Genomic DNA, 24,103 nt, shown 5'->3' with positions numbered 1-24,103 from the left:
CATTTCAGAAGTATGTATATGTTTTTTTTAAGGTTCATTTTATAATTGTGAAATTCAGTTACGATCTGTTGCAGTCATCTTTGATTTGTTCTCATGATTGGACACTTTTCCCAGAGACAATGAAGTGCCGCTAGTTTGTATAAGTTCCACAAGATGCGGTCACAGTTATTTTAAATATTACCATTATTATGATTATTAATAATAATTATAACACATTTTTTATTAGTGCCGTAATATTATAGTCACAATAGTGATGTCACATTTATACCAATAAAGACTCATCCCATTTATCTGCTGATCGTTTTCTACCCTTCTGTTATAATATGTTGGTCGTGGTGGATAAGCCAGTGATGGATGGAAAGAGTTCCTCTGTCTAAGAAACACAAATTGTTGCCTATTTATAATCAATAAATTGTGTGATTCCTCGGGTGAAGTGCTTGTATATCTTATTCTACTTGAATTAAGCAAAATTTGGCCCCATCTCATTGAGCTTTATTCTGCATTATGAACAAATCACTGGGAGTTGCGCGAATGGTGGCGATCGAATTTTCTCGATTTGAGTGTGAATGTTGCCGTTGTACAAATGGCGCCACGTTGGAAGCTCTCGGTGGTATGTGAACGTTCCATTTGTATATAATGTTTGCATTATATGGATACTGTATGGTAACATTGGCGCATTTGTGAATGGAGAACGAATGGCGTTACTTCAGATCTGTTCACCCGTTAACGTGAAATGGAATCTTCTTATCGATCCTTTTGGCTACATTGTTTTCTTTTAATTAGAAACAGAGAATGTTTCGGTCCGCTTTGTGCCGATTTCGGCCGTTTCGGTTGGAGGTCTCTTGATTGTTTTTCGTTTCTTCTCACACTAAACTCTATGGTGACACATTCTCCAATGATGTTGGGTTAAGTTTTGTAAGCAATCAATAAATGTTTAGTTCCAGACAACTGGCTGAAGTGTATCTAAAGCCAGAACTTTTTTGTTTAGTATTGGATAGAGTGGTGAGGGGTGAGAACCTCTTGTAGGTTTTTACTGCTATCAGTGTCCCCACTGGCGGGCATTTCTTCTCTTCATTTGTCCTGGTGACCGTTGTGAACACCGGAGCTGAAAGTGAGGGAAACTCTGAAATGATGAATGGTCGCCAGAATAGGAATAGAGGGAAGATTCCAGTGGCAACTGTTTAAGGGAGATCTCCTCTCACTTCCTGCCGTGTCTATAGGAGAGGAAGTGAAGGGAAATCTCCCCAATGGGGATGCAAAAAAAAAAAAAACTGTTTTATCTAGACTTTACTATGTTCAAAATGAGCGGCAGTTTTGGCTTCAAATGTACTTTTAAAAAAGAAATTCCAGGTATGAATAATTTTACATAGTTACATTGGTCTAGCTTGGACCAACTATGTGTATACCATACCTGTGGGATCCCTCTAGAGCAGGCGTCTCCAAACTGGGGCCCTTTACTTTCTTTTATCCAACCCTTGCAGCACAGTTCCACCACTGACAATGGGGCACTATTCCTCCCACTGATATCAATGATAGGGCACTATTCCTCCCACTGACACCAATGATGGGGCACTATTCCTCCCACTGACACCAATGATGGAGTACTATTCCTCCCACTGACACCAATGATGGAGTACTATTCCTCCCACTGACACCAATGATGGGCACTATTCCTCCCACTGATACCAATGGTGGGGAACTATTCATCCGAACACGGTTCCTTGGTTTCATCCCCTACCCACCTCCCAGTAATGCCCTTTTAGCCCTTGTACACACAGTCGGAGATTCAGACGGAATGTGTCCGATCGGACCGTTTTGTCGGATATTCCATCTGTGTGTGGTCTCCATCGGACTGTTTCCGCCGGAATATCCGACGGACCAAGTTTTCCAACTTGTTGGTAAAATTTTCCGACAAAATGATCCGATCGGACCTTGTCCGATCATGTGTAGAGAATTCCGATCGGACAAAGTGCCACGCATGCTCAGATCAAATAACGAAATAACGTCATCACGTTCTGAATGATCGGGCATTCCGACAACTTTAGACTCCCGGCAGCAACAGCAGATCTTCCCACAGCCAGCATTAATAGATTCTCCAGCAGCCAGCAACAATAGACCCCCCCCCCCCCAGCAATATAATGCCGCGTACACACGACTGGACTTTTCGACATCAAAGGTCCGACGGAACGATTCCGGCAGACCATTCGATCGTGTGTGGGCTGCAGCGGACTTTTGATTTGCAAAAATCCGTCAGACTTTAGAAATGGAACATGTTTCAAATTTTTCCGCCGGAGAAATCCGCTCGTGTGTGTGCTGGGCCGACCATCAAAAACCAACGCGAGGGCAGCTATTGGCTATGAACTTTCTTATTCTAGTCTGGTGGCACGTCATCACGTTTCGAATCCGTCGGACTTTGGTGTGATTGTGTGTGGCCAAGTCCGTTCATTCGGAAAGTCCATCAGAACTCTGTCAGAACTCCGTCAGAACTCCGCCGAAAGTCCGTCGAACCTAGTCCCTCGAAAAGTCCGGTCCTGTGTACGCGGCATAAGACCCACCCCCAGCAACAGTAGGTCTTCCACCAGCAACAATAGACTTCCTCAGAAACGAAATACCCCCATGCAAAAACAGATACCCTCCACCTAAAATAGATCCCCTAGCAGTAAGTATCAATAGACCCTGCAGCACACCCCGGCACCACTCGCCGTCAGTGGTGAAGGTGCCGGAACTGCGTTCCCCCGCCTTCCCACTGAAAAAAAAGGTTAATATTCCCCTTCGAATCTGTGCTTAAGTGATGGCCATCGAGCGTGGTAGGTGTCGCTTCTCTTTGTTTCCATCAAGTATTGGAGATTGACCTGTTTGGTCCCCCACTTCTAGTAATTCGCTGTATATGTATGTAGGTGGTGTGCTGTTCGTGTGGGCTAATCCGATCGTTTTTCGTAAAAAAAAAAAATCAGACGGACCTAGAAATAGAACATGTTTCAAATCTATCCGACGGACTCAATTCCAATCGGGAAAACTGTATCGTCTGTGTGCTGCTCCGACGGACCAAATATGAGGCAAGGGCAGCTATTGGCTACTGGCTATTGAACTTCCTTTTTTAGTCCTGTCTTACGTCATCACGACTTTTCGAACAGACTTAGGCCGCGTACACACGAGAGGATTGTCCGTCCAACTAAGTCCGTCAGACAATCCGACAGACAGTCCGTCCTACTTTTGAATGAACGGACTTGACCACACACGATGAACAGACAGTCCGCTGAAAGCTTGCGCGATGACGTGTACAGCACATACGACGGGACTAGAAATACGACGTCCAATACACTGCAATGCAACCTTCGGTCGTGTAAATCCTTTCTGAGCATGCGCCATACTAAGGCCGCGTACACACGGGCGGACTGTCTGACGGACACGTTTCAGCGGACAATCCGCTCGTGTGTGGGCTTCAGCGGACTTTTTCGGCGGACAGTCTGGCGGACTAAGTCTTTCGGAATTTCCGTAATATTGTCCGTCCAAACAGTCCGCTCGTGAGTAGGCTAGTTCGACGGACTAAGTATGGCGCATGCTCAGAAAGGATTTACACGGCGAAAGGTTGCATTGCAGTGTATTGGACGTCGTATTTCTAGTCCCGTCGTATGTGCTGTACACGTCATCGCGCAAGCTTTCGGCGGACTGTCTGTTCATCATGTGTGGTCAAGTCCGTTCATTCGAAAGTAGGATGGACTGTCTGTTGGATTGTCTGACGGACTTAGTTGGGCAGACAGTCCGCGTGTGTGTATGCGGCCTTAGTCCGTCCAACTTGCCTACTCACGAGCGGACTGTCCGCTGAAACCAAAGTTGGACGGACAATATTACGGAAATTCCGAAAGACTTAGTCCGCCAGACTGTCCGCTGAAAAAGTCCGCTGAAGCCCACACACGAGCGGACTGTCCGCTGAAACACGTTTCAGCGGACTAAGTTGGACGGACAATCCTCTCGTGTGTACGCGGCCATAGTCCGTTCGTGTGTGTGGCCAAGTCAGTTCGTTCGGAAAGTCCGTCCGGACTTCGTCTGCCGGAAGGTCCGGTCGTGTGTACGTGGCATCAAGGACCGAGCCTCTTTTTTTTAGAAGTGTTGTTAAAAAACGGTTTATTTTGCTAGAAAATTATTTAGGCCCCCCAAACATTATACATTATTACATTCTTTTTCTAACACCCTAGAGAATAAAATGGCGGTTGTTGCAATACTTTGTGTCGCACCGTATTTGCGCAGTGGTCTAACGCGGTCGGACATTCCAACAAACAAAATCCATCGGATTTTTTCAGACGGATTTTATCCCAAACTTGTCCTGCATACACACACGGTCGCACGAAGTTGTCGGAAAATCCGATCGTTCAGAACGAGGAGACGTAGAACACGTACGTCGGGACTATAAAGAGGGCAGTAGCCAATAGCTTTCGTCTAGTAATTTATTCTGAGCATGCGTGGCACTTTGTCCGTCGGGAATTGTCTACACACGATCGGAAATTGAAACGATTGGATTTTGTTGTCGGAAAATTTTAGATCCTGCTGTCAAACTTTGTGTGTCGGAGAAATTCCGACAGAAACAGTCCGATGGAGCCCACACACGATTGGATTTTCTGACAACACGATCCAATCGCACATTTTCCGACGGCGGAAAGTCCGACCGTGTGTACAGGGCATTACAAGCACACTTTTTTTGGAAAAAATACACTTTTTTTTTTTTTTACACTAATTAAAAAATAAGACAACAGTAAAGTTAGCCCAATTTTTTTTTTTATATTGTGAAAGGTAATGTTACGCCGATCAAATTGATACCCAACATTTCACGCTTCAAAAATGGCGACAAATTTTTACACTTCGAAATCTCCATAGGCGACGTTTAAAAAATTCTACAGGTTTCATGTTTTGAGTTACAGAGGAGATCTAGGGCTATAATTATTGTTCTCGCTCTACCGATCGCGGCGATACCTCACATGTGTGGATTGAACACCGTTTTCATATGTGGGCGCTACTCACGTATGCGTTTGCTTCTGCACGCGAGCTCGGCGGGACGGGGTGCGTTTAAATAAAAAAAAATCTTATTTATTTTACCCTTTCTTTTCTTTTTTTTTTACATTGTTCTTTAAAAAAAAAAAAAAAAGTGTCACTTTTATTCCTATTACAAGGAATGTAAACATCCCTTGTAATAGAAAAAAAGCATGACAGGACCTCTTAAATATGAGATCTGGGGGGTCAAAAAGACTTCAGATCTCATATTTACACTAACGCCGCGTACACACGACTGGACTTTCTGGGCAGACTAGTTCCGACGGTCTTCCCGACGGACTTTCGGGCGGATCTTCCGACGGACTTTCCGAACAAACGGACTTGGCCACACACAGTCCGACCGTGATGACGTATGACTGGACTAGAATAAGGAAGTTCATAGCCAGTAGCCAATAGCTGCCCTCGCGTCGGTTTCCATCCGTTGGACCAGCATACAGACGACCGGATTTCTCGTCCGGACTCGAGTCCGTCGGAAAGATTTGAAACATGTTCTAAATCTAAAGTCCTTCTGATTTTTGGACAGCAAAGGTCCGATGAAGCCCACACACGGTCGAATTGTCCGGCGGATTCGTTCCGTCGGACCTTTGCTTTCGAAAAGTCCGATCGTGTGTACGCGGCATAAAATGCAATAAAAAAAAAAGAAAAATAATTTTGTCATGTAAAAAAAAAAAAAGTCCCTTTAAGAGCTATGGGCGGAAATTAAGCTTTGACGTCGCTTCCGCCCTGCGATGGTATGGAGATGGGTGGGGGTCATCTTCCCCTCACTCATCTCCATGCCACTGAAGTGAGAAGATCTGATCGCCTCCGCCGCTGCCGACGGCTCCGGTAAGCGGCAGGGGGCACCGGAGCGCTGCGGAAGGTGGGGGTGCCCTCTCCCGCCACCGATAAAAATTATCTTACGGTGAATCCGCCACAGAGACCACTATTATCGGAAACCAGACCGCCCGCGGAAAAAGAGGATACTGGGGTTATGGTCAGGGCCATCTTTTAATATTGATTGGACCCTGGGCAAAACTTTTCTTGGGGGCCCCCTCCCCATGCAGTTTCGCTCTCCACATGCTCTGAGACATACAATAAATAGCAGCTAGACTCAAAATCAGTTTACTGAATAAGATCAGGCAGCTATTGCGATTGGTTGCCAGAGGTTACAGTGTATCATTACAGCTCACTGACTGGTTGCTAGAGGTTACAGAACACATTACAGCTCACTGGTTAGTTGCTAGAGGTTACAGCACATGATTTCTGCTTTTTGATTGGTTGCTAGAGATTACTGTGGATATGACCTCAGGGGGGCATGATATACATATCAATGCCGCCGGCCGCCTCTATTTACATACGAATGCCGGTAATTTACTTGTAAACACGGGGTCTCCAGGTGAGTCATCTGGGACACAGCACGGGACTAAAACCTCAAGGGACAAGGGAATTTAAACCAGGATAGTTGGCAAGTATGAGGCAGCTGCTTTGGGCCCCACAACAATGACAGGGCCCAGGGCAGCTGCCCCTTTTGCCCTGCCTTAAAAACGGCCCTTTTTATGGTAGCTAGCTGCTACCATAACAACGATATTCCTCTACAAAGTAAGGACGTATATCGGCCTGCGGCGGTCCGGAAGTGGTTAAATCCCGTATCCACAGTACCACTGTGTGGTGATACTATCCCCAATCATCTATATCGGAGACCTTAGCCAGATATGTTCTCCTTGGTTGTTCATTATGCCGTAGACTTCCTAGACTTTAGAATTTTCTAATATTCAGACACGTGATGAAGATATATTTTTGGAAAATGCCTATAATTACCATGGCTGGTTGCCTATCATACGGACTGGATCCTCACCAACCCAGAAATAAGAGCCATGGTCCTCCTGTTGTATCAAACACTCTGCATTAGAGGTTTGGAAAGCTTTTGAAGGCCACACAAACCATTTTTTGGTTCTGATGAAGGAGAGCACTTGATATAAGCGAGGAGATGCTTGAAGAGCTATTCCAGAACACTGCATCTTAATCAGCGCTACTCGAAACTTTACTTGTGCGCTTACTGATACCCTAATCATGTCTCTCGTGCACGGCAAGCCCCTGACTTATGCTAGGCTAGCGTTGAAAGGTTTGGCATGCAAATACGTGGTTTGCGATGTTTGCTAGACGTCTGTTCCTTCATTCTGTCTTCTCTGAGTTTCTTTCTTACCTGTTCTGAACCTCACAGCCTGGAGCCGCCATCCCTATTGCGCAAGATGAACGATGAGGATTTCTGATTTTCTGCCAAGCCTAGAGATGGGCGAACCAAAAATTGAGTCCCGATCGGGCAGATTTGTGGGTACCTGGATATTAGAGAGCTTTAGCCATTTCACTGGCCGAACCAAATAGCTTCTCCTGCTTTGGCTTTTTGCCTCCGTCAGTCCCTGATTGAAAGGGCTACTAAACACACACTGTTTAATTTACATTGTACATTGTACATTCTGTTTCTGTATGTGGATGATGTCACTGTAATTATTTTAACCACTTGACCTCTGGGAGATACCTAGGGTTGCCACCTGTCCAGGATTCACCCGGACAGTTCGGGTTTGGGTTCATGTGTCCGAGTTTCAGTCTATCTGAAACCCGGACACATTATTTAGACTGGACTATGGCTTTCCAACAGGATTGCTGGCAGTGGTTGTCTCAGCTGAGAGTGTCTGTTACACTCTTTCACAGTCCCTAAAGCCAGCACTAACAAACCACCCCCCCCCCCCCCCCCAAACACATACAGATGGGAGAGGAGAGAGGGCTCGATCTGCACCTCTTCCCTACTTCTTACCCACCCCTACCCCTCTGTGTCTGCCCACACTCCAATCCCCAGCGCTGTGCCTCAGAAAAGGAAAGTGGGAGCCGGAAATTTGAAGTCCAGCAGCCTCAGATCCATCTGGTGCTGACTGCCAAGGGGTGAGTGGGCTTACCATCCATCCATCCCTGTCTGTGACTAAAGTCTCCCCCCTTCTTTCTCTTGCCTCTGAGTAAGTACAGTAAGGCAAATCAGAGTTCTCAGAGCACCCTTACATCAGAGGTCCCCTTTACACCAGCGGCCGTAGTGTTTCCCCTTACATTAGAGTTCCCCTTTACACCAGCGGCCGTAGTGTTTCCCCTTACATTAGAGTCCTCCTCGTACATCAGAGTTCTCAGTGTTTGCCCTTAAATCAGGGTTCCCAGAGCATCCCTTATGTTAGAAGCCCCAGAGGTCTCCCTTACATCAGAGTCCACAGAGTCCCCCCTTGCAGTGAAAGGGAACTCTGCAAGTTCAGATGTAAAAGGGTAACTCTGTGGACTCTGATGTAAAGGGGGACTCTTGTTATTAACTTCATATGATTAGAAATGTTATTTAGTAGCAAAATATATGTATAGTTTATACTAAAAATTGCTGTGCACCACAAAAGTGTTTGGGTTTGACTTGAAGAAAAGGTGGCAACCCTAGAGATCCCCCCCCCCCCCCATGTCCGTGACCCCAGATAGCCAGCAATTGAGCTTCAAGTTTGGAAATGACTTGCTGAACTATTGCTAGACTTGCCAGGCTTCACAAGTCCGAATTGCGTGACTCCAGATCACCTTTCTTTGCAAACATTCTGCAAGCCTGCTGCAAGTTCAGGTTCAGTTATGTTGTGCAATAGTCATCCCACCACAGGGGGTCACTGTGGCTGAATTCTCATGCTGTAGACTTGCAGAGCGCTTGCTGTAGACTCACCACTGCAACTTTGCTCTTGCTAGAGACTCGCCACGCAAATTTGGAAAATTGTCAAGAGCTCTGCAAGTGTACAGTTTGCCAGTGAAAATGTGCATCAAGTTAACAGACTTTACAATTCAACACTGCCACAAATTTGTGGCAAGTTATCCCTGCTATCTGGGACCAGGCCATTTTTTGCGATACGGCACTGCGTTACTTCAACTGACAGTTGCGCGGTCTTGCGACGCTGTACCCAAATAAAATTTGTGTCCTTTTTTTCTTCCCACAAATAGAGCTTTCTTTTGGTGGTATTTGATCAACTCTGCGCTTTTTATTTTTTGCGCTATAAAACAAAAAAAATCAAAAATTTTGAAAAAAGCTAATTTTTTTTACTTTCTGCTATAAAACATATTCAATAAAAAAAAAATGAAAAAAAAAATCGAATTCCTTCATAAATTTAGGCCAATGTGTATTCTGCTACATGTTTTTGGTAAAAAAAATAAAATAAAAAATATCCCAATAAGCGTATATTGATTGGTTTGCACAAAAGTTATAGCGTCTACAAACTATGGCATAGATTTATTTATTTTACTAGTAATGGTGGTGAGCAGCAACATATAGCATGACTGCAATATTGTAGCGGACAGTCGGACACTAACTGACACTTTTGACACTTTTTTGGGGACCAGTGACACTAATACAGTGATCAGTGCTGAAAATTTGCACTGTCACTGTACTAATGACACTGGCTTGGAAGGGGTTAACATCAGGGGCGATCAAAGGGTTAAAGGGGTTGTAAACCCTCACGGTTTTTTACCTTAATGCATTCTATGCATTAAGGTGAAAAACCTTTTGTACTGCAGTTCCCCCCAGACCCCCGTTTTTTTTTAGCCTGATCGTTCCAGTGCCGGGAACGAGCACAGCAGCTCCAGCCACTGTCTCGGGTCCTCATTGGATAGATTGATAGCAGCAGGAGCCATTGGCTCCCACTGCTGTCAATTAAATCCAGTGACATGGGGAACCAAGGGGCGGGACCGAGTCCTGCTGCCTGTGTCAATGGACGCAGCAGCAGGACTCAGGAGCACGCCCGCACTGGTGCCCCCCATGAAATGCAATGTGAAGCCACAGCCGGGCGCTTCACACTGTAAGAATGCCAGCACCGCGTAGAGGAGAGGGAGAGGAGCGGGGCTTCGTACGCCCGCATCACTGGACCGTGGGACAGGTCAGTGTCGGATTATTAAAAGTCAGCAGCTGCAGTATTTCTAGCTGCTGACTTTTAATTTTTTTTTTTTTTCGGCGGAACTCCTCTTTAACCACTTGCTTACTGGGCACTTAAACCCCCCTCAGTCCCAGACCAATTTTCAGCTTTCAGCGCTGATGCACTTTGAATGACAATTGCGCGGGCATACAACACTGTACCCAAATGAAATTTCTATCATTTTTTTCCCACAAATAGAGCTTTCTTTTGGTGGTATTTAGTTACAGCTCGGAGTTTTATTTTTTGCTAAACAAACAAAAAAAGATGCAAAAAAAAAAAAAATCATGTTTTAATAGTTTGTTATAAAATTTTGCAAACGGGTCATTTTTCTCCTTCATTGAAGTGCGCTGATAAGGCGGCACTGATAGGCTGCATTGGTGGGCACTGATGGGCTGCATTGGTGGGCACTGATAGGCTGCATTGGTGGGCACTGATAGGCTGCACTTGTGGGCACTGATAGGCATAGTTAAGGCGGCACTAATAGGCACAGATAAGGCGGCACCGATGGGCACAGATAAGGCGGCACTGATGGGCAAAGATGGGCACAGATAAGATGGCACGGATGGGTGGCACGGATAAGTGGCACGGATGGGTGGCACGGATGGGCACTGATAGGTACCACAGATAGATGGGACTGATGGGCACTGATAGGTGGCACTGATAGGTGGCTCTGATAGGTGGCACTGCTGGGCACTGATGGGCGGCACTGCTGGGCACTGATGGGCGGCACTTGTGGGCACTGATAGGCATAGTTAAGGCGGCACTAATAGGCACAGATAAGGCGGCACCGATGGGCACAGATAAGGCGGCACTGATGGGCAAAGATGGGCACAGATAAGATGGCACGGATGGGTGGCACGGATAAGTGGCACGGATGGGTGGCACGGATGGGCACTGACAGGTACCACAGATAGATGGGACTGATGGGCACTGATAGGTGGCACTGATAGGTGGCTCTGATAGGTGGCACTGCTGGGCACTGATGGGCGGCACTGCTGGGCACTGATGGGCGGCACTTGTGGGCACTGATAGGCATAGTTAAGGCGGCACTAATAGGCACAGATAAGGCGGCACCGATGGGCACAGATAAGGCGGCACTGATGGGCAAAGATGGGCACAGATAAGATGGCACGGATGGGTGGCACGGATAAGTGGCACGGATGGGTGGCACGGATGGGCACTGATAGGTACCACAGATAGATGGGACTGATGGGCACTGATAGGTGGCACTGATAGGTGGCTCTGATAGGTGGCACTGCTGGGCACTGATGGGCGGCACTGCTGGGCACTGATGGGCGGCACTGCTGGGCACTGATGGGCGGCACTGGGGTGCAGCACCTTTGAGGCAGATTGGGTGGCACTGTGGGTGGCACTGTGGGTGGCACTGTGGGTGGCACTGTGGGGTGGCACTGTGGGTGGCACTGTGGGGTGGCACTGTGGGCATTATGGGCACAGATGGGGGGCACTTACTTTTACTTTGTTATTTTTCAGGATGGCACTGCGGGAGGCAGGTGGGCACTGGCAGGTGGCATGTGGTGCCTTTCATTGCTGGCCGTGATCGGGACTGATGTCCCGATCACGGCCGCCGGTGATCGGCTTTTTTTTTTTCTCCTCGCGCTGTCAGCGCAAGGAGGAATAATAGCCGATTACCGGCTCCGTTCTATCACATGATCAGCTGTCATTGGCTGACAGCTGATCACGTGATAAGGGGTCGGGATCGACCCCTTACACGGATCGGTGATCAGGCGAGTCTCACGGACTCGCCGATCACAGAGCGCGCCGCGCGCGCCCCTCAGGGGGCGCGCAGGCCGCTCGTAACCAGGACGACGTCAATAGACGTAGTCCTGGAAATCTAGGTCCGCGCTAATGCCGTCATTCGGCAATAGCGCGGTACCCAAGTGGTTAAGGACCAAGCCTATTTATCAGACTCTGTGTTTACAATTTCAAAATATTTTTTTTTAGCTAGAAAATGACTTTGAACCCCCAAACATTATATTTATTTTTATTTATTTATCCCTAGAGAATAAAATGGCGGTTGTCACACCGTATTTGCGCAGTGGTCTTACAAGCGCACTTTTTTTGGAAAAAATGCACTTTTTTTGAATTGAAAAACAAGACAACAGTAAAGTTAGCCCATTTTTTTTTTTTTTTTATATTGTGAAAAATAATGTTACTCCAAATAAATAGATACCCGACATGTCACACTTCAAAATTGCGCCCACTTGTGGAATGGCGACAGACATTTATCCTTAAAAATCTCAAGGTTTAAAAATGTCAACAGGTTACCGGTTTTGAGTTACGGAGGAGATCTGGTGCTAGAATGATTGCTCTCACTCTAATGATCGCGGTGATACCTCACATGTGGGGTTTGAACACAGTTTTCATGTGTGGGCGCTACTCACGTATGCGGTCGCTTCTGCACGCAAGCTCGTTGGGACGCGGCGCTATTAAAAAAAAAAATTCTTATGTATTTTACTTTTTATTGTGACACTGTCCTTTTAAAAAAATTAATTTTGGGTCACTTTTATTCCTATTACAAGGAATGTAAACTTCCCTTGTAAAAGACAAAAAGAGAGACCACTCTATGACCACTTTTATCTTAAAGAGAAACGCACGCCATTCCTGAAAATACCGAGGTTGTGGCAGCTAGCTCCTGCCATAACAACTGTATTTAGTGTCAAAGTACCGACGTACGGGTACGGGCGATTTGCGTGAAGTGGTTAATCTACCTCTGTTGCAGAAAAATATAAACTTTCTGTGATTTTTAGAACAAGGCCTTACCTTAGCCCCTGGTGTGTTCCATAGAAAAGTTCATGACTTCCTGGTTTGTAGATTTGGGATGTGGAAACCAGTAAGATACAGGAATCAGTTCACCAGATGACCACTTTAGCACACACACCCCGCACCTAACTAGCTTTGCACAGCATCCCTCCATGCGTGTGTAGCACTAACCCCCAAAGGAGCTGCTGGTTATTTTTGGGCTTACCGTTACCTTCCGTTCTCCTTGTTGCACGTCTAGGGGATGTCCCGTGGTAGATGGCCCAGTAACTTGAGACTGACAATAGATCCAATGGATTTTATTTGCAAAACGCAGACAATTGAACAGTCTTTCAACTTGGGATCAGAGGGTTGGAAAGGAAGTTCAGGTACTCTTAGCCCCTGTACACACGGTCGGAGATTTCGACAACCAAATCCGTCGGATTTTGCCCGTCGGATCTTGTCCGAAACTGTTGTATACACACGGTCGGACTAAGTTGTCGAAAAATCAGATCTTTCAGAACGTGATGACGTAATTTCGTTACGATGGGACTACGTTCAGACTAGTAGCCAATAGCTTTGATGTAGGAATTTGATCTGAGCATGCGTGGCACTTTGTCTGATCAAAATTCTCTACACATGATCGGAGTATGTCCGATCGGACCAGTTTGTCGGAAAATATTTCCAACAAGTTGGAAAATTGGGTCCGACGGATATTCCGACGGAAACATTCCGATGCAGACCACACACAGTCGAATTATCCGACAAACCGGTCCGATAGGACACATTCCGTCGGAATCTCTGACCGTGTGTACAACGGCTTAGTGTCAAAGTCAAATAAAACATTGAAGGACTTGCTTACTTTGACTGCATCCAGAGAATAGCCATTCACAGCTGGATGATCACTCAGATTGGACAGTCCCTCTCTCACAAGGCCTAGCAGCCAACACGGTGCTTACTCAGGAACAAGTCTCTGCCACAGACGTTGTTGTAGAACCCGTAGGAAAACTAAGCTTGAGAACACTTGTAGGATACCTGGATCTCTCAGCCAGCTTGGCGATATCCACAAGACCGGATTCTCTCGGTTACTTCAGCCCTTCTAAGCTCTTGCTAAGAAAACCAACCCATACATGGTGTTCTTCTGAAGAGTCCTCCCCTGGAATGCTTGAAGAACACGGGGTCTCTCCCAAACCGGAGACGGCACCCAACCACCTCAGAATCCTTCCTTTAGTTTCCTTGCCTCGGGCTAGCAAGCCCCAAGACATTAAAGTTGGGTGGATCCACACCCCAGGCCATAGCCTTCCTGGGGGCTTGCCTGGGGGACCAGGACCATGAAGTCAGTACATCATTCTGGACCGGAACCCCGAACCACGTGATGTCCACATCTTAAATACCCTCTCCCAGAAAGCACAGCGAGAGCGCCACTCCCACTGGGCGAGCTCCGAGAGAAAGTAACTTAGGCACCTGACCAGACCATAGTTCCATGCCTGCCAGAAGAGACAGTGCCGCCTGTGGCCAGGCTGAACATCTCACAGTCCAGTCAGACTGATGCTGAGGCCCAATTTAGATAATTGCACCCAAACCAAACTGCAGTTTAGGCAACTTTAACTTTAGAAAAACGTATAGCGTTTCAGAAGCCGCCGCTACACGTGCATGGGAGGGAAGGTCAGAAGAACCTTTTTTTATATATATTGGCTGTCCTGTAGCAACCACTCATGGTCACCTGGCTTCTAAAATGAACCACCAAAGTTCTTGCATGTAAATGTGTGGAGAGTATACCAAGTCACCCACATCTGAGGGCTGTTAAAGGACTGTTACACAAAAGATTCCCACTTTGCTCACTCAGGGAGATGTCCTCCTGAAAGAACAACCTTCCACTGACCCAACGATACTCACAGATACTCCATCAAAATACAAGCCCTGTGTAAACTCTATGGTGGAAGGCGTGAAAGCTTGGGTAATTATTTCCTTCCTCCACCTCCATGGTGATTGCCTGCTCATGTCCAAGCACTGCATCCTTGGTCAAATGCCGCCCCATATCTGGGCTTCAGCAGAGCAGTGGTCAAAGGCTAAGTATCAGTGATGGTAAGGGGGTATTAGCTCTTTAAAGAGAACCTGTCAGTTTGCCCTGAAAAGACAGGTTCTATATAAAAAAAAATAAAAAAAATAGTTTGTGGTGGAAACAAAAGATGGAATGGGTTGCCACTCATGAGATATCTACCTTGGGAACGTCAATGTCTTAAAATGGCCCACCAATATCTACCAACAACCAAAGAATTTTTTTTTCTTGACTTACTCTTCAATATAAATATTCTCTATGGCTGCAAAATGATTAAAGTGATATTAAAGGTAAAAAAAATTCAAAATAACAAGCGCATCATACTTACCTGCTCTGGACAATGGTTTTGGACAAAAATTGAAACAAAACCCCCTGGTAGCGGATTTTTAAGGCACAAAAAATTATTATTATAAAAGTTATCTTACTATGAATATGAAAAAGTATTTATTGAAGTATGAAACAGAGACACTCGGATCCTCTTCTTTTGCTGTCTCCCCCCCCCCCCCCCCGCCTAATGCCCCCAATTGCAAGCCTGTTGCTATGGGGCACTCGATCGGGCTTGCTCCCAAGCTTTGCTCCTGTAAATGGATATTGCCTATTCACACACAGAGCAGGGCTCTGCCCTGCCCCCCTCTCCTCAATGGCTCACTGGCTGTGATTGGAGCCAATGAGTGAGTGTGAGCCAATGAGAAGAGGGAGATTTGGGAGAGCTGCTGCTCTCATGCACATCGCTGAATCGAAATGAGGCTAAGGTAAGTACAGGGGGGGGCGGCTGGAAGGAGCTGCACCCAGAATTTTTTTTTATCCTAATGCATACAACTGTCTCATCACCTCCAGAATGCTTGGGTAGTGTTACTGCGTCATGTCCGGTTCCTGTCCTGACGTCACTTCCGGTCACCGAGCGGCCACTTCTTAACGCGTTTCGTCACTTCCATGGTGCCGCAACTTGGCTTATAGTACTTTTTCCTATACACAATGTTTTGTGGACTTTGCTTATGAGGACCTTTCTTTAAATATGCACTTTTAGTATCATTATATCAAAGCACTACTGTGAAGTTGACACTTTGCACTTTGATATGTGACTATGCAAAAAAAAAAGTCATACCTAAACTTCAGCTTTCATTGAATCACAAATAATATTCAAACTGTGTGTGTGTATACAGATTTATACTTCTGTGGTATGGTATTTATATTTAAATTTCCGTATTTTGGCAGCTTTTTTCCAGCTCCTCATTTCTAACACCTGCGACATGCTGATTTTACAGTATAAATACACTCACTGATTAATTACTGTTTTTAATCTGGGTGTGGGATTTGTAATTCTCACTTCCCATCTTTGCGAAACAGTATTGGTATAAATTGAACACAATGAAAGCAGGGTAGTGTGCCAACCTACAGAAACCGATCAAAGGTTTCACAAAATATTGTAGCCTACCAGAGCCCAGGGCAGATATGGTGGCTGCATTTGTTTTCTCCTTTTTTTTCTGCTTTATTTTCACCTAGCCTGTGACACACTTCCTGTCCTAGGGTGACAACATTCACCCATTGTACTAGATCTATGGAGGAACAGCACAGTCTCTCAAGAAAAAAATTAGAGAACACCTCCCTCTCCCTTCATCTTCATAACATAGAGGGTAGGTGCTGTGTAGTTTTAATAAATATCCCATTTAAAAAAAAAAATATATATATTTTTTCCTCAGTTTAGGCCGATACATTTTGTTCTACATATTTTTGGTAAAAAAAATCTCAATAAGCGTATATTGATTGGTTTGAGCAAAAGTTATAGCGTCTACAAAATAGGGGATAGATTTGTGGCTTTTTTTTTTTTTTTACTAGTAATGGCGGCGATCTGCGATTTTTTTTTTTGTGACAGCGACATCATGGCGGACACATCGGTCACTTTTGACACATTTTTGGCACCATTCACATTTACACAGCGATCGGTGCTATAAAATTGCACTGATTACTGTGTAAATGTGACTGGCAGGAAAGGGGTTAACACCAGGGGACGCTGCAGGGGTAAATTATGTTCCCTGGGAGTGATTCTAACTGTGGAGGGAGGGGACTCACAAGGGGAGGAGACCGATCGGTGTTCCTCTGTACTGGGAACACACCATTGGTCTCCTCTCCTCTGACAGGACGTGGATCTGTGTGTTTACATACACAGATCCACGGTCCTGATGTGTTCCCGGGCAATCGCGGGTGCCTGGCGGACATTGCGGCCGCCAGGCACGCGCATCGGATCCTAGATGGCCGGGAATGGGAGGACGTCATATGGCGCCCGCCCAGGAAGGGAGATCCCATCTGCTGGCGTCATATTACTCTGGGTGGGTAGGGAAGTGGTTAAGGAGTCAGGACTGACTGGTATGCCACGTACACACGATCGGACATTCCGACAATGCGGTGACGTACAACACGTACGACGAGCCGAGAAAAATGAAGTTCAATAGCCAGTGCGGCTCTTCTGCTTGATTCTGAGCATGCGTGGCATTTTGTGCATCTGAATTGTCTACACACACTCAGAATTTACAACAATGGATTTTGTTGTTGGAAAATTTGAGATCCGGCTCTCACATTTTTGCTGTCCGAAATTCCGACAGAAAATGTACGATGGATCCTACACACGGTTCCGACAACAGGCTCACATCGAACATTTGCTGTCGGAAATTCCGACCATGTGTGCGCGGCAGTAGTCTTACAGCTCCTTCATGCTGCATTGCATGTGCAAATGTCAATTGGCAGATCAATGTACCCAAACTGTTGCACACTTCTAGCCAATTGCTGTGAAAATATTGAAAATAATGGTGAAAAAGAAATAACAGTAAGCCCTTGTACACACGGTCGGAGATTCCGACGTAATGTGTCCGATCGGACCGTTTTGTCGGATAATCCGACTGTGTGTGGTCTCCATCGGTCTGTTTCCGTCGTAGTATCCGACGGACCAAGTTTTCCAACTTGTCGGTAAAATTTTCCGACGACATGATCCGATCGGACCTCGTCCGATCATGTGTAGAGAATTCCGATCAGACAAAGTGCCACGCATACTCAGATCAAATTCCTACATCAAAGCTATTGGTTACTAGCCTGAACGTAGTCCCGTCGTAACGAAATAACGTCATCACGTTCTGAAGGATCGGATTTTCCGTCAACTTTGTCCGACCGTGTGTAAGCAACAGTTTCGGACAAAATCCGTCGGACAAAATCCGACAGATTTGGTTGTCGGAATGTCCGACCGTGTGTACAAGGGCTTAGACAAAGGGAGCAGAGCCTGTGTGTGCACCTAACTTGGGCTTTATCATAGAGGTGTCTCTATGATTAAGCCAGTTGTTCCCAACCTTGGTCCTCAACAGGTCATATTTTCAGGATTTCCCTTACCTTGCACAGGTGATTTAGCTCAGTGTCAATGGCTTGGCATTTATAACAGCTATTTTACCTAAAAGGAATTTCCAGAACATGGCTTGTTGGGGGTATCTGAGGAATTAGGTTGGGAAACACTGGGTTAAGCCCAGTTCGGATGAAATATGTGAGCGGGTGAGTAGGTCCCATGTGGAGGTTAATGTTCTTTGTCCTGAAAAATAAAGTTTCTACAGGGTGCCACCAGTTCTTTGCTCTTTAACTCTTTAACAGTGTTTGGGGCATGAAGGAGCCCCTTTCTGGCTTTGGCACTCAATGGTCAGAGAAGTGGTCCAGTATGCAGGTGGCAAATTGCCAGATTTTGTTTTTCACTTCTGGTTGTGTCAGATGCCTGTGTCTCCTGCTCTTCACTGTGGTTCTCCCCCCCCCCCCCCCCCCCCCGATGCACCCTACACTACATCACTACTGTGTGCTGTAATCGCATAGCAGCTAACGGAGGGAACCGAGATTGGTATGCAACGCATCCAAAAGTGCCAGATGCTGAATATTTTACCTCTTATGCCGCGTACACATGATCGGAATTTTGGTCGGAAAAAGCTCTGATGGTTTTCCCCGACGGAATTCCGACGGGATGTCGCTCAAGCTGTCTTGCGCACACACGGTCACACCAAATTCCAACCGTCAAGAATGCGGTGACGTACAACATGTACGACGGGCCTAGAAAAGGGAAGTTCAGTAGCCAATGGCTTCCATCTCATAGTTGAATCTGAGCATGCGTGAGTTTTTGCGTGTCGCAATTGCATACACACGAACGGATTTTCGGACAGGAACTTTTTTCCGACCGAAAAATTTAGAACATGTTCTCAATCTTTTGCTGGCCGAAACTCGGCCAGCAAAAGTGCGATTGGAGCATACACACGATCACATTTTCCGACCAAAAGCTCTCATCAGTCTTTTGCTGGCTTTCTGATCGTGTGTACACGGCATAGAAGAGTTACGTTTGGATTTGTTGCCCACTGTAGAGGTAAGTATCAAGAGTCTTTCTTTGTTGGCACCTTTTTTTCAAGCAACAGGGTCAATTTAGTTTCCTAAATTCCCTCTTGTTCCAAAAAATTAAAAGCTCACTCAGTCAAGAACTACTTTATTTAAGTTTTTGGTAGATGTTAGACCACCCATCAGCTTCTTCTAAGCCCTTGTACACACGGTCGGAGATTCCGACAACCAAATCCGTCGGATTTTGTCCGATGGATTTTGTCCGAAACTGTTGTATACACATGGTCGGACAAAGTTGTCGGAAAATCCGACGTGATGACGTTATTTAGTTACGATGGGACTACGTTCACGCTAGTAGCCAATAGCTTTGGTGTAGGAATTTGATCTGAGCATGCGTAGCACTTTGTCCGATCGGAATTCTCTACACATGATCGGAGTATGTTCGATCGGAGCATTTTGTCTGAAAATTTTACCAACAAGTTGGAAAACTTGGTCCGTCGGATACTCCGACGGAAACAGTCCAATGTAGACCACACACAGTCGGAATATCTGACAAAATAGTCCGATCGGACACATTCCATCGGAATCTCTGGCCGTGTGTACAAGGGCTAAGTCTTAGTAAGTTTGGTGGTGAAATCTTTTGTTCCCAGGTCTTTGCACTTGTTAGAACCAGGGTTCCCACGCTACGCATCAAGGTGGGTGGGCATATCCGAACCTCCACAATGGGGGAAATAAAGACAGAAAGCTTTCAACTGGTTAAAGCCCAAGGATGCCTTCCCCAACAGACCCCAGTTGTTACCAAATTAGTGGAGGACCAGGAGTTTAATAGGCTGTAATGATATGTATTAAAATGGTTACATAGTTAAAACAAAAAAGAAAGATATTTTACACCTAACCTATCAGGGTGCTGCTTGAATTTTCCAGTGAATATCACTGGTGTATTAAAAAATTTACTCAATCAAGAACTACTGTATTTGAGTCTTTGGTAGAAGGTGGAAAGTTAAACCATCCATCAGTTTCTTCTAAGTCTTAGTACGTTTGGTGGTAAAATCTTTTGTTCTCATGTGTACACACTTACCATTGCTGGAACCTGGGTTCCGACTCTTTATGCTGGGAACACCCCAAAGTGTGTGGGCATATCAAAACCTCCACAATGAGGGGAAAATTAAGACGGAAGTTTGCAACTTGTTGAAGCCCATGGAAGCCTTCCCCAAAAGTCCACCGTTATAGCCAAAGTAGCACGTTTGGTTAGACCAAGCCTTCAACAAGTGGAAGTATGACTACTGAATATGTTCTAATGAGATGTATTAAATGGTTACGTGGGTAAAACAAAAAAAAACTAAATAAAACAAAGATATTCTAAACCTAACCTATTGGGCTATCAAGGTGCTGCTCACATTTTCCAGTGAATACCACTACCATATTAAAAAGCTCATGCAATCAAGAACTTCTTCTAAATCCTCATAAGTTTGGTGGTGATATCTTTTCTTCCCATGTCAACGCACTTACCATTGCTAGAACCGCACCAAGATTGAGCATATCTAAACTTCGACAGCAGGGGAAATAAGACAGGAAGTTTGCAACTGGTTTGCCCAGGAGCTCAAGGAAGCTTTGCCCAACAGCATCAAGCCTTCAACAAGTTTCCAAGGAGGACCAGGAGTTGTAGGAAGTGATGGAATTAATGCCCCAGATTTTATAAAGCCATAAAGTCTTAGTAGAAGTATGGCCACTGAATATGTTCTAATGAGATTTAATAAATGGTTGAGTGGTGAAGACTGAGGTATTGGTGTGTGGTGTGTGGTGTTGCACAAGCAACTCAAAGCTTAGGCCTTGAAGACTCCTGTTATATTTAGTTATGAAGATGGTAACTTTTGTAGGTCCTGGGCTTGTTCCGAGGTCTACACACTTACCATTTCTGGAAACGTTCTTCCCACTGTTTACGATGGGAACGCACCAAAGTGGTTGGTCACATTCAAACCTCCACAGCATGGGATATTAACACAGGAAGTTTGCAAATGGATTAGCCAGGAGCCCAAGGAAGCCTTCCCCAACAGACCCTAGTTATAGCTGGATATTTGGTTAGACCAAGCCTTCAACAAGTTTCCAAGGAGGTGCAGAGTAGAGGGCCAGGAGTTGTAGGGAGTAATGGAAAAAATGCCCCAGATTTCATGAAGTTATAAAGTCTTAGTGGAAGTATGGCCACTAAATATGGTCTAATGAGATGTAATAAACGCTTAAGTGGTCTTCGTAAGTTTGGTGGAGAATTATTTTGTTCCCATGTCTATGCACTTACTATTTCTAAAACCTGGGTTCCCACTCATTATGCTGGAAACACAGCAAGGTGATTGAGCATATCCAAACTTTGACAGCAGAGGAAATGAAGACATGAGGTTTGCAACTGGTTTACCCAGGAGCTCAAAGAAACTTTGTCCAACAGCACTTTTTATTTTGACCAAGCCTACAAAAATTTTCTAAGGAGGTACAAAGTAGAGAACCAGGAGTTGCAGAAAGTGATGGAATAAATGCCCTAGGTCAGTGATGGCGAACCTTGGCACCCCAGATGTTTTGGAACTACATTTCCCATGATGCTCCACTACACTGAAGAATGCATGAGCATCATGGGAAATGTAGTTCCAAAACATCTGGAGTGCCAAGGTTCGCCATCACTGCCCTAGGTCTTATAAAGTCATAGAGCCGTAGTGAAAGTATGGCCACTGAATATGGTCTAATGAGATGTAATAAAAGGTTGTGTGCTTTTATACCATTCCAACAGCTCAGTCTTTACCACTCGAACAACTCAAAGCTTAGGCCGGGAGCCTCCTTAAACACTGCTATATTCAGTTATGTGGATGGTATCTTTGTAGGTCCTGGGCTGGTCGTGTGTTTGTGCTTTCTTTGTCTATCCAGATTTCCTCTTAATGAACTTAACACGATTAAGACAATCATCTCAGCTTGTGGCGATCTCTAACCCCTGCTCTCCATACTGTTTCCTTTATAGTCACTGAACAAGAGACTAAAGCGCCCAAGAAAACGGTTATCATGTAAGTGCCGCTATTCTTGTCTGTCTGTCCGAGTGTGCCCGTCTGTCTGTCTGTCCCTCCCTTTTGCATGGTTTTCCTAATTAGCTTCTTTCTAACTGGTGTGGCCATTATATGTGCTGTAATAAACATGGTGACAATGGTCACAAGGCGCCTTTAGATCTCTTCGCTTCAGCATATGCAGTTAACAGTCAAAAACACGCACAATTTCCAACATACAGAGGGCTTATTTTATCCTGTAAAAATACAACTGTGGACATTTGCAAAGGTCGGGGAATTTTGAGGGGTTATTTTTCTGCATAGGTACGTGTATTAGGGACCAAGAGAAGGTCATCCAGTGCCCACGGCAAAAATGCCAGACTGCACCCTACCCCTGCTTTATTACACATAGTCAAAAAATATTCAATGTGCCCCTTCCACACCATAGGGCAGTGTGGAAAAATGCACCATGTTGCTCATTTATTTCCATAACTGCAAGCATAGCTGCAAATTGCATATAAATGCGCCCTGCCTTCACATTAAAACACTGTGCCCAGGGCAGCTTCCCCTTCTGCCCCTCTCCATCCTGTTGGTAATTGCATATAAATGTGCCCCTCCCCCACATGAAAACTCTGTGCTCACGGCAGCTGCCCCTTCTGCCCCTCCCCATACTTCTGGAAAATGCATATAAATCTGGAAAATGCATATAAATGTGCCCCGTCTCCACATAAATACACTGTGCCCGGGCCAGCTTCCCCTTCTGCCCCTCCCCATCCTTCTGGAAATTGCATATAAATGTGCCCCATCTCCACATAAATACACTGTGCCCGGGGCAGCTTCCCCTTCTGCCCCTCCCCATCCTTCTGGAAATTGCATATAAATGTGCCCCGTCTCCACATAAATACACTGTGCCCAGGGCAGCGTCCCCTTCTGCCCCTTACCATCCTGTTGGAAATTGCATATAAATGTGCCCCTCCCTCACATGAAAACACTGTGCCCACGGCAGCTGCCCCTTCTGCCCCTCCCCATACTTCTGGAAAATGCATATTAATCGGGAAAATGCATCTAAATGTGCCCCGTCTTCACATAAATACATTGTGCCCAGGGCAGCTTCCCCTTCTGCCCCTCCCCATCCTTCTGGAAATTGCATATAAATGTCACCCGCCTCCACATAAATACACTGTGCCCATGGCAGCTGCCCTTTCTGCCCTTCTCCGTCCCTCTGGAAACTGCATCTAAATGTGCCCCGTCTCCACATAAATAAACTGTGATCAGGGCAGCTGCCCCTTCTGCTCATTCTGCTTGAAATTGCATATATAAATGCGCCCCACCTCCACATGCCCAGGGCAGCTTCTCCGTCTAACCCCCCCCCCCCCCATCTGGGCACAATATGTAGTTTTCCAACACTACGTTGTATATAAAATAAAATTAGGACTTCTTTTCAGGGGACAATTAAAAAAAAAAGCAGAATAAAATACATTATAAAATTGACTCAAGACCACTATACACTTTAATAACATTGCAAACTATCTGCATAATACGTATGTTTGGCAGGCTATTATAATAGAATCTGTTATAATATTATAATAATCTATTGTAATAGAATCCATGCGACACTCTTCAGTGAGGGAGATAAAAAGATCCTTCTTCAGACCAGGACTCCAGAACGATGCCCTTCAGCAAAAATCCTTTAGAAACCTTCTGCAGGCCTTCAGTCCAGCACCTGCTTAGGCCCAAACAGCAGTTCTAGGCATGCTCTAGCTGCCTTCCAGGGGCTGCCTTCTAGCAGCTTCCATGCGACACTCTACAGTGAGGGAGATAAAAGATCCTTCTCCAGACCAGGACTTCAGAACGATGCCCTCCAGCAAAAATCCTTTAGAAATCTTTTCCAGGCCCTCAGTCCAGCACCTGCTTAGACCCAAACTGCAGTT

General features: G+C 45.6%; 1 protein-coding gene across 20 annotated transcripts in view; it reads left to right on the top strand.

Annotated features, from left to right (window-relative positions):
- The window catches only part of OBSCN (obscurin, cytoskeletal calmodulin and titin-interacting RhoGEF), a 705,115-nt gene that overhangs the window by 490,435 nt on the left and 190,577 nt on the right, over positions 1-24,103 (top strand). For 19 of the 20 annotated variants that reach the window (XM_077490622.1, XM_077490628.1, XM_077490621.1 and 16 more), the window contains one exon: positions 22,154-22,196. The exons of the other annotated variant lie outside the window; for it this stretch is intronic. In XM_077490622.1, coding sequence (XP_077346748.1) covers positions 22,154-22,196 — 43 coding nt within the window. The remainder of the gene's footprint in view (positions 1-22,153; positions 22,197-24,103) is intronic. 20 annotated transcript variants of the gene reach the window in all.

Source organism: Lithobates pipiens, unplaced genomic scaffold (genome assembly GCF_037356315.1).
Source record: "Lithobates pipiens isolate NorthernLeopardFrog02 unplaced genomic scaffold, aLitPip1_a1.2 Scaffold_19, whole genome shotgun sequence".
Lineage (NCBI taxonomy): Eukaryota > Metazoa > Chordata > Amphibia > Anura > Ranidae > Lithobates > Lithobates pipiens.
Note: the sequence above shows the minus strand (reverse complement) of the source record. Positions and strands in the feature narration are given on the sequence as shown.